The 11,966-nt window shown below is 38.7% G+C and overlaps 1 protein-coding gene across 1 annotated transcript; it reads right to left on the reverse strand.

The window, feature by feature from the left end:
- Nucleotides 1–7,019: 7,019 nt before the first annotated feature.
- On the reverse strand, nt 7,020–8,651 carry LOC308233413 (hemoglobin subunit beta). The gene is made up of 3 exons (XM_080640342.1): nt 8,321–8,651; nt 7,999–8,221; nt 7,020–7,269 (listed from the first exon to the last, which is right to left on the reverse strand). The coding sequence occupies exons 1-3, from the start codon at nt 8,410–8,412 to the stop codon at nt 7,141–7,143; spliced, it is 444 nt and encodes a 147-aa protein (XP_080496468.1). The 5' UTR covers nt 8,413–8,651; the 3' UTR covers nt 7,020–7,140.
- Nucleotides 8,652–11,966: the final 3,315 nt, after the last annotated feature.

The raw sequence follows: 11,966 nt of genomic DNA on the forward strand, positions 1-11,966 counted from the left end.
TAATATATATTTTTTTTAATTTGTAGCAACAAGAACAATGCCTGGCATAAAAAAATAATTAAACAAAATAAGAAGCAGTGAATTTGAGTCTGGGGAAATGATAGGATTCTGGTACTCCCTCTGTGTACTTTGTCTAAATTTCTGGAATGTTCATTTAGAAAGCACATATGTGATCAAATTAAACACATCATACTTTCAGGGGACTTTTTTCTTTCTTTTTTTTTTTTTTTAATTCAAACTGACCCAAATGTTCAGGCACCTGTATTTTTATTTGTAGTCTTGGAAATAATGCCCTATATTATTACTTTTCAAATTAGATAGGTTAATAACCAATAGTTTTTGCTTACCCTAAAGGCATAGAGAAAGAATGTTGCTTCTAAAAATCAATGTCTTTATAATTATATTGAATAGAAAACATTGTTGTTGCTTTTAAGACAGTCCAGGTTTTTGCTTATTCTTCAGTATAATTATTTAATGATACTCACACAGGAACTGCTTTGAACAATTAATTAATTATATTGCCACTCTTTGAGAGATAATTTCTCTAATGGTCCCATCTGTCCACCAGCAGGGGGCAGAAGCAATCCATTGACTCTCCCACCCCCACCCCCAGCTTTCTTCAAAGAAACATAAAGCAGGTTTGCTTTAGACCTGCTTAAGCATAAGTGAGGCCAAGCATTTAGCTCTTAGCACGGCTAAAGAACTAAGAACCTTCTGTAAGTCTAATCCAAAGAATGTGTGTTCAGAGGTTCTGATACGCTAACACTGGAGATAATTTATTCACCACAAATCCAGAGTAGACTTGAAATTTCAGTTTAAGGGTTATGATTATTAATTTTATGAATAAGTTCTTTATTATATATTATTTTTATTTATTTGTCTATATATTCTTTATGATATATTTATACTTTTCTATTTATATTGTATAAGTTATCTATAAATGTATTATTATCATGATTAAAATATTGAAACATTATTATCCATAATTTAGAAGCATGACAAATATTATATTACTAGTATATGGTGCATATGTTTAACTGTTGCCATCTGGGTATTTAATACATTTTCCTTAGGATTTGTATGATTTGATTAAACTATGACATAAACATACAGAGTTTACCTATTTTATTTTAATATTTTTCCTATATTTAAGAAAATGTGAGACAATTTAAATAAATAAACAGATATAATAAAATGACAAACATTAAATGAAAGATGAAAACCAAGCAAAAAGTTCAAAGGAGGTGTCAACTAAATCTCTCTTTAATTATACTAAAATACACATTTAATTTTTTTAGCATAAATATATAAAGTATTATACATATTTAAAATTGTCCCCAAAGAATTGCAGAATAGGTCAATAAAATCTAATTCAGGCCAATAAAATCTAATTACAGAATAGGCCAATAATATGTTATCCAATAAAATTTATCTCATTTTCAAGATAAAGATAAAGAAATTTGTAAAGATTTTCTAAGAAATTAAGTACCAAAACCCAGGTAGGGGAAGTTTTCTGTCATTATTTGTTCAAATATGTTTTCCATTTCTTGCTCTCTCTCTTCTCCTGGCACCCTCATTATACAAAGGTTGGTATGGTTAAAGTTGTCCCAGAAACTCCTTACACTATTATCATTTCCCCCCCTTTTTTTGTTGTGCTGATTGGGTGTTTTCTGCTTTATGTTCCAATGATTTGACTCTCTGTTTCAGCTACTCTACTGTTGAATCTCTGTAATGTACTAGTATTCTTCATTTCAATTAGTGTGTTCTTCATTTCTGACTGGTTCTTTGTTATGTCTCCTATGTATTTGTTGGAGCATTTACTAAGTTCATCTTAAATTCGTTGAGCATCTTTATAACCAGTATTTTCAACTCTGCATCTGGTAGAATGCTTGTCTTTATTTTGTTTAGTTCTTTTTCTGAAATTTTGTTCTGTTCTTTCATTTGGGACATTTTGTTTTTGTTTGTTAGTATTTTTGTCTCCTCAGTTTGTCAGCTTCCCTGTGTTTGTTTCTATGTGTTAGGTAAAACTGCTAAGTCTTCCGGGCTTGGTAGAGTGGCTTTATGTAGTAGAAGTCCTGTAGGGCACAGTGGTGCAGCCTTCCCAGTCACCTGAGCTGGGCACTTCAGGTCCACCCCACATGTGAGCTTTGTGCACCCTCTTGCTGTAGTTGAGCCTGGATTGCGTTTGCCACATCAATAGCAGGGATTTACTACCAGGCTGATAGGCTACTTCCATAGAGGATCTGCTGTGCAGGGGCTGACCCCATGGAACAGAATACAATTCAGTGGAGCTCAGGTACCCACCCTGTCCACCCCTTGAGTGTGTTGCTCAGGGAGGTAATTGGGTGGTGCTTCCACATTATCTGAAGCTGTTCACCAGGTGTGCTGGCTCTGGGGCCTCCCAGGAAGTGCAGGCCAAGATCAGCAGCTGCCTGTGACCCTCTTGGGGCCACCTTGTATGAGCTCCAAAGTGGTCTGTTGATGGCTGCTACTTGTGCTGGGTTTGGGGAAGGCCAACCTCTGAACCAAGGCTGGCTGTTGCTAGTGCAGGGAATGGGGCCACTTAGGGAGTGGTATGGGGCACACAGAGGCCAGATTCTGCTTGTTTGAGAGATTTTTAGGAAAGTTGCCTGCATGAGCCCAGAAAGGCCTTTGGGCCCACAAGTTGGATGGGGTGGGGTTTCAAGGAATCACCAGGGCAGGGTGGACAGTGTTAGCCATGTTGATTTAGACTCAGCTATGTCATCTGCCTCCCAGCTCTGTGGTGGGAGAGCTCAGCAAAGGAACAATGGCTTCTGCCAGCACTCTACCTGGAAAAAGGTGCCCCTCCATCCCCCACCCTGATGCCAGAAAATTTATTTCCTCCCCATGTGTCCCTGGTGCCTTTAAAGCTTCTGCCCCAGTGCTGGAGCTAAGAGTGAGTGAATTGCAGCAAATTAGTGCATTGACCCTTTAAGAGGAATGCCTGGGGCTCCAGAAGCCCTCCTTCTCATTCAGCCACGATCCCCATTGGTGTCTACATCCAGAAGTTATCAGGACTTCTCTTCCCAACACTGGAACACTGGGCTGGGGGTTCTGGTGTGGGGCTGAAGCTTCTCACTCCTAAAGGGGACCTCCACCCCCAATTTTTAACAAATACATGTGGGAATAGAACCAGCCAATTTTGTATCTCTGCCCCTCTTACCAGTCTTTGTGTGGTTTCTCCCACATATTCTTAGTTATAGGACTTCTGTTCAGCTAGATTTCAGGTGGTTCAGAATGATCATTATTCTGTAGTTTAGTTGTAATTTTGATGTGGTTGTAGCAAGTTCCCAATACTGCATTTACCTACACTGCCATCTTGACTGGAACTGTACATCATTTTTAGTGAGGTGTCATCTGTTAAATTATTTGGCCGCCAAATAGTTCTTAAGTACATAAAAAGGGATAGCAATGTAAGGATGCAAGATAAAATGGGAAAAAGAAAGAAAAGAAAACTTTTCTGGAGTAGTGTTGAAAATTTGCTATGCAGAGAAAAGAATAATGAACCAAACTGTGTGCCTGAAATTCAGAATTATCATCACCATGTTCATTATTGAAACAAAACCAAAAAGGGGGTAGTAATCCAAATACTCTTTCTGTTTCTATATGGGAATGCAAACAAGATTTTTCTTCTTTTCCCAGCATCTGAACAAGTTGAATAAAGTCTATCATATGTATACAGAGGAAAAACAATCCAAACAGTGGTAAGTCTGCCCTACTGCTGTTGTTGATTTCAAAAGACTCTATATACTGCTTTATTATTTGCTTTTTTTTTATCCTATGCACTTTACTGACAAGCACCTACTGCACGCAAGGGTGTCAGTTATCAATGGATTGCCTCTCAATTACAAATCTACTCTTAATGGACTCTTCTGTGATAATGGAGGTAGACTCTTAAAAATTCCAGTTGACATGATTATAAGTTGTGCTGGTGAGGCCCTAGAAGAAGGGGATTCTCTTCCTAGTTCTGTTGTGATCCTTTAGTCAGGATCCTGCAAAAATCTCTGTCTCTGCAGCACCAGACTATGGCAAGGCATTCAGCCCTTTGGTGCCAGCCTCTAGCAGTACACATGGCTTTGCAGCAGAATATTTCAGGCTAGCACCTCCTGTGAGTGGCTCCCCTTTTTATACCCCATGGATGGCTTTGCAGTGGAGTGTATTCTTCTGGAATTTTCCCATGACTCACTTCTTCAATCCTCAGTTTTATAGAAAGATCTGGGGTTCAGTTAATTTATGTGGGTGGCTTCCACTGACACCCCAGGGAGCAAATTCTCAATAAGTGGCTTCTTATGCATCTTCCTTTAGGAAACTTTGTAGCCTCAAAAATTGTTTAACCTTCTGTTGAGCCTCGGGCATGCTCTCTCTCAAGAGCTTTGCTTATCAGTCCCAGGAAAAAAACCTCCCCCAGATTGTTACTTAATTGATTGCTCTACATAAGAACTAGGAGCAGTGACTGTGCTATCTGACTTGGTTAACATAGATTCCTATGTCTTCTTATATTTTTAGAATCCTCTTTACTCCTTATTGACTAATCTTCAATTTCTCCAATTTCTGGTTATAGTTAACAATTCCTTATCATTAAATGTCTCTTTTCAAATTTCAGTGTGTTTTTAGCCTCCTAATTGAAGCTGATACACTGGGCTGTTCAATAAGGAACAAATCACACAGATTCCTGAATATAAGAGGTTGGGGGATATGAATGGTACTAGATAAGCAATAATATTTCTTGTTCTGGTTTTTATGTTTCATGAGACAGATTTTAGGCATCATAATGAATATTAATTAATGACACCTCTTCTACTCTTATTGTTCATAATAATTTTAACAAAACACTATTAGATTACATTTGCTAAGACATGTATCAGGCACTGTGAAGTGTCAGATGTTGCAATAAACTTTTTTGTATGCCTTATCTCATTTAATCCTTACAGTCACACCATAAGACATATATATATATTCTTTTAGATATTTTATAGGAAAGAAAAATGAGGTTCAGGCAGCATATGTGAAATGGTAATGTTGTATTTAATCCAGGCTGCTTGATTTCAAAGCTTATGTTCTAAACTGCTATACCATTTTATCTCACTTGTCAATTCGCTGTACAAGCATCTCATATGCAGAGTGGTTAGATTGCATTCTTTTGTTTATAAATTTCTAATTTTAAATGTGGCCTCTACAGTGTTCACCAAAGTTTATATTCATATTTTATTTTATCCTGTCCTATCTTATCCTGCCCTGTCCTGTCCTTCCTTAACCTATCTACCAGGAGGCAGTTTTGTTTCAATTGTCTTTCCTTCTTACTTGAACTTATAAGAATAGCAAACATGCTAGTGATAGGGGCAGAAATGGAATGTTGGGGAACCAGCTAGAATTGTAAGAAATACTAAACATGCTCTGTTAACTGTGGTTGTTTTATTCTGATCAAAGAAGGCACATTTTAACCTGGCTGGCAGCTTCACTCTGGACCTGGGAGCTCACCTGGAAATTCAGCCCTTACTTCTCATCTATTATCATGGAAAGATTAACAACTTTGCTGCAGAAACCAGAATTGCCAGCCCTTTGAAGCCCTTTTTGCATATCACTAAACCCTTTGAAGAGCCCCAGCCCTCTGCTTACCAGTTAATGGCCCATTGGGCATACCCTTTGGATAGTTCCTCATGTAATCTTTGTCCCTTTACCCAATGTAAGCAGCTGGCTTATGATGGGGTGCAGAGCAGATTTTTGTGGATGACCTGCTGTTTTCCCATATTGCTGGCAATATTGGAATAAACGTGCATATATGATTCAACCCTATCTCTGCTTAATTGGCTCAAGTAGTGACAGGCAGCAGGGACCCATTGATTGTCCTATTACATTACTACTGCATTTGTCAATGTTTGGTACATGCCATTCACCCTTTCCATTTTTTTCCCCTTCTATTTCTGACAAGTATCTACTCATCCTTATCACTCATTTCATCCTCTGATCTCATTAAATCCTGTACACACTGATTTATAGTCACTTGTTAGATGCCTTACTTTCAATACCTTCCAAATTAGATTACTATTTGGGGTACAGAGGAGACATGAACCATTTCAAATTCTTACTTTATTTCAAGAAGCCAGCACCCATCTAAGGGGTTATTGAATGAGGAAATAACATTAGGGTGTGCTGCCAATGATAACACTATGCTAATGACTAACCAGGTAGAGCAGCCATCAGAGGTAAGATAAGGAAGAGAAGAGACCTCCAGTCAATTCTTGGATATGAACGCAAAAGCATCCCGAAGAAAGTGGGATTCCTTTGGTGTAAGCCTGTGACAGGATTTAGGAAATATCAAGCCACAAAAAGTCCCTCAGTCCTATCTTTTTCACATATTAGGGAACTAGCATAACAGTGATGGGGAGGAAGAGCAAGACACGTAAAAAAAAAAATATTAGAGGAACAGGAGTATCTTTAGGCAGAAGAATTTAGTGCATTTGGGCTGTGAGATTCTGGACAACTGAAGACATTTATAAGCAAGACTAAAAAATAATTAATATAAATAAAACAGCAAAATTCTAACCCTCAAATTAATCTTCAACTTGAATGCTTTTCTGAAAACAAAAAAAACAAACAGCAGTGTCTGCTTCACACATATTAACTATTTTATTATTATTTTTTAATCTTTATTGTTGAAAGTATTACATAGGTTCTCCTTTTTCCCCCATTAACCTCTTCCAGCCTGCTCCCATTCCCCGCCCCCTCTAGGCCCTTACTACTCCATTGTCTGTGTCCATGGGTTATGCATACATGTATACAAGTTCATTGGCTGATCTCTTCCCACCCATCCTCCCCTGCCTTTCCTCTGAGGACACATATTAACTATTTACAACCTCTCTTTTCATTGAGTTCAGGATATAGACATACTTTTCTGAAGTCTGACCTAGGCCCTCATTTCTTTATGTTTTAAATGCCTTGCCCTCCCATGTGCCCATGTGAGTGAGAGAGGCAGGCATAATTAAAAAACACCAGTCCAATGAGAATAAATGCTTTTTATTAGGCAGAAACCAGATGCTCAAAGCCCTTCATAGAATTTCCATGTGCAGTTGTTAGGCTCTGGGGCGAAAGGCACCTTTCCGGGAAAACAGGAAAAGGAGCTCAGTGGTATTTGTGAGCCAGGGCAGTGGCCACACCAAGTGCCAACTTCTGGAAGGCACCCTGCACCTGCGGGGTAAATTCTTTGCCAAAGTGGCGAGCCAGCACAACCACCAGCACGTTGCCCAGGAGCTGTGAGGAAGACACAAGAGGCATGGTCATAGTCAGCAGATGGACCAGCTTGGACTCAGAATATTTCAGCCTCTTTCCAAGCTGTGCTTTTCAAATATAAGCAGAAAGATAGTAGGATCTCTGATGTTACTATTGATGCAAATCTACCCACATCAGTCTGAATTTTTACTTTATAACATTCTTTCCTTTCTGTCTTACCCCAAAACTTAAGTTGGCTGCCTTCTGCATGCCTCCCACAGGGGGTCCAGCCCACAACCCAGGCATGTGCTCTTGACCAGAATCAAACCCAGGACCCTTCGGTCTGCAGGCCAATGATCTATCATTGAGCCAAACTGGCCAGGGCACTTTTATTCTTTAGAACCATGCAAATAAGTAATAACACATTTGAAAAGAAGACATAAAGGAGATAAAGTATAGGTCATTTTAAGTGGACTGAAAAAGACCTTTGTAAAAATTAAACACTCACAATAAACAGTTTACTTCAAAAATAAAGAGAAGACATTGCAGAAAATGAAAAGAAAAGAAAAAAAAGAATAAGACTAAATAAGAGGAAGCAATGGTTGTAAGCAAAGAAGGCACAAGAAATTAAATGATTCTGTATAATCCTTAGTGATGCAACCAGAATACCTCTTTCCCATTCTGAAGTGCATCCTGACATTTATGTCCTCCCCCCTTGACATGAGCTTGACCATGAAAGGAAAGAGAACATTGAGTGTCCTAGAGACTCACCTTGAAGTTCTCAGGATCCACGTGCAGCTTGTCACAATGCAGTTCACTCAGCTTAGCAAAGGTACCCTTGAGGTTGTCGAGATTCTTCAGACCCTCACCGAAGGAGTTCAGCACTTTCTTGCCATGGGCCTTCACCTTAGGATTGCCCATCACAGCGGCAGCATTGGACAGGTCCCCAAAGGAGTCAAAGAACCTCTGAGTCCAGGGGTAGACCACCAGCAGCCTGAGGGGTGATTGCAGCACAGAGGACAGAGGGAGTCAGTGCCTGTCAGAAACTCACACACCCAGCTTCCACTCACCCTCCTTATGCCTGGATACCTACCTGCCCAGGGCCTCACCGCCAACATCCTCCACATTCACCTTGCCCCACAGGGCAGTAACGGCACTCTTCTCATCACCAGTCAGATGCACCATGGTGGCTGTTTGTGTAGTTGCTAGTGAACACGGTTGTGTCAGAAGCAAGTGTAAGCACCAGCTAACCCTGCTCTTCCTTTTATGCCCAGCCCTGGCCCCTGCCCTCCCAGCTCCTGTGAGCAGATTGGCCCAGGCCAGGGTGTGGTTCTGCAGTGTGAGGATTCAACGATGACAGCTATGCCTGTCCTTGCCAGTTCTGGCACTGGCTTGGGAGTCTGACCTTAGACCCTCAGCCCTCTCTCTAGGCATCTCAGCGTCCCATCCAGGAGTACAGATTGCCACTTAAAATCATCCTCCTTAAAAAAATTTGCTTATATAATTTTTAGAATCACAGCCTGGTAATGTCTTGGAGATCACCTCCTCAATTTTCTTATTCAACAAATGAAGAATCAGAGGTCCAGAAAGTTCAAATTAAGAGTATATGGATGGTTCACGCCTGTCTTCAGAGTATACATATTTATAAGTACATTATGGATGACACTTTTGCCCCAGTTCTAAGTATATCTTTCATTTCTTGGTTTGGATTAAATACTCCTGGTAAGAAAATATCTACTTCATTCATTTAGAAAAATTCATATAACCAAATAAATGATGATTAAAAAGTAGAATAAATATAAATCAGGAATGTCCTGTGAAATAGTTGCCCTATTAGATCTGGGGCTCCACAGATAGAAACTTAGAGGTCTCTCAATGTTTTAAGACATACAAATAAGTCAAAAATCAATTACAACCCCAAATTGTTAGTAACACTGAGGGGAACAATGTGTTAAAATACTAACCAGGGACACAGATATTTTGCTTCCTGGACTGATCTGGGGAAATATCTGAGAGAACAGAGAAGTGCTCTGTGACTTAAAAGAAGGGGTGGGAAAGTGGAAAGGCATTCCTGCCTTAGCATCTGTTATTTTTTCCTTTGGCCACTAAGAATTCTGTATGTATAATCATTTCTCTGATGCAATTCATCACCCATAATCCCATTTTCTCATATGTTTTATTTGTTTAAGCCTTCTTTTACTAAAATTTACTTTTTTATCTCTACAGCTTTTCTAATACCCATGCCCTGCCCCACCCATATAACCCTTGGAGCTCCTTTTTCTCATGTAATAAATTCTGTTAACTTCTCAGGCTAGGAAAAAAAAGTGTAAAGTTCTTCTTGTTATTAAAAGATACAATAAAAAGGTCTAAATTAGCAAGTAGTTCTGAGCTGGGCACAGGATCTTTGGGTTTCCCGAGGGCCTGATATTTTCCCTAATTTTCATCATCACCACTTCTTATGTCCATGTGTCTCCTACCTTAGACTCTTCTCCTGATTCAGGTGCCCTGAGGTCTAGAATCACCATTCTCTCTCCTTTGCCATCACTGGCAACAAATATGTAACAGAAGTCTTCTTTCTTAAACCTTCTTTGGCCATAAATGATCTAAGGGTCTCTCTGGTACCAGCAGTGGCTACAGCCACTGTCTTCCTAGTTTCAGGACAGAAGTTGCTTGCTGCTTTCTCTCACTATTTCTACTTCATATGACTGAAGAGTGAAACAGACTTTTCCTTTTATTACCCATAACCCTGCAAGGACAAGGCTGCAAAGTTATAATAAGACATCAAAAGCTCAGGGACATATCAGACAACATTGAGAATGTGTAAATAATAATAAATGTGGTTATGTTCAGAGCCTCAGGTTCAAATCCAGATCAGCATTGAAAGGTTCTGGGAACCTTCCTAGCCCCACTGACATTGTTACTGTTGTGAGCTTCTTCTGTCTATCCTGGGAAGAGGTACCACAGGATGTCTGCTTTACTTCGACTCCCCCACTGAGCACTAAACACACACACACACACACACACACACACACACACACACTCTCTCTCTCTCTCTCCAAAACAGAAGCTTTTTTCCTTTACTCCATTCTTTCAAGTTAACCTAATTCCTAATGCTTTGTACCAGAATGGGCATAGTCTGAGTATGATTAAGAAGATAAGTATTAACTTCCTTCAAGAGAATCATAACACTCATCCAGAGGTACATGGGTGTTTTTTTCATTTGTTTAAAAAATTGCACTCAGCTAGAACACTTTTGTACATGCTCTAGTGTTCAATTCTAAATTCCCCAAGAAGACCTTCTCAGCAATCTAATCTCTATTTTCCTCAGTCAAGCACAGTTATTTTTTTGCTTTTTTCTCCCACATGCACAATCTCTTGGTTACTTCTGTTTGGCATCCTCTCAAAAATGAAATGAAGTGAAAATACTCCAGAAAGAACATAATTCATAGAAACAAAGAACATAAACACAGGGTAGTTTAGAAATATGATAGTTTAACTCATTTTTAAGACATTTTTAATTTCAGTATTGGAATTTTTAGGCCCAATTTCTTGTCTAGATTCATTGATTAGTTCCAGAGGTGAAGGAACAAAAGAGGGTATAGTAAGCCTTTTTGTATTTTTGTTCTTTTCATCATCATTTGGAGGGAAGAAGGATACCTTTTTTACTCCTTTTGAGACTATGACACCCACAATTTCTTTTACACTTTTTCAATTTCTCTGAAAGTCTCTTCCTCTCTGAATATTTGATTCTTACTAGAACTTTTCTGTGATGAAGGATGTGGAAATAATCTCCCTAGCACCTTCTGGGGTGTCTCTGAGTCCATGGTTGTTAAATACCCTATGCAGATATAAACAGTTCCAAGTGTCTACTATGTACAATGACCTGAGAAGAAAAATAAAAAATATATAAAAATGTCTGCCCTCAGGCAATTCAAAATATAGTGGTAAAACCATAAACTGTAATGTGTTGTCTATATCCTGATAATATACACAGAGTTATTATGAAAACACTTTCATACAAAAGGAAGCAACAGGCTCTATTTTAGGTAGTCAAGTCAAAATTAATTGACAAGAAATTATATAGAATTAAGGAAATGTGTACAAGTTAGAAGGTTCTAAAAATTCTTCAGAGATATTTTACTAGCTATGATCAGAAAACAAATGTCTGATCAGTGCTTTACTTTCCTAAGTGCTTCCACATTATATATTGTATCATTAACACCCAAGGAACTGTGCATTGGTCTATTGTTCAGATTATCCTCTGGTCCCAGGAGTTCTAACACAAGGAATAATTACCTACTCATGGATTTATTTCATTTAATAAATATTTCCTCACTGCCTGTAGAGGAACTTTAAGCACAGTACTCATGTGGGATAGTACAAAATAGGCAGAAATGTTTATACAGCATAGAGAATGAATGTGGTGGATAAGAAATGTGGAAAATGTGGAGGGGGTTGAAAAGATTCCCTTAGGCAATTTTATAAAGTTAATTGAAGCCAGTGTCAAAAATAGTCACAAGTGATATTCAAGCATTAAACTTTGTCTGAAGGAGGTGTGGGGACTAGTTTTGGAGGTGTTCTGGGACAAGTTAAAGAAGTAGGTTATTTCTTAGAGCAAGGACACCTGATGGAGTCTAGTGTTAGGGGTTACAATGTGCAGGCAAGAGACATAGAAAGAAAAAGAAAACTTAACAGTGTCTTGAGCAAGTATTATGTCTTAAATTGAGCACATTATATTT

This window comes from Plecotus auritus (genome assembly GCF_963455305.1).
Source record: "Plecotus auritus genome assembly, chromosome: 9".
Taxonomy (NCBI): Eukaryota; Metazoa; Chordata; class Mammalia; order Chiroptera; family Vespertilionidae; genus Plecotus; species Plecotus auritus.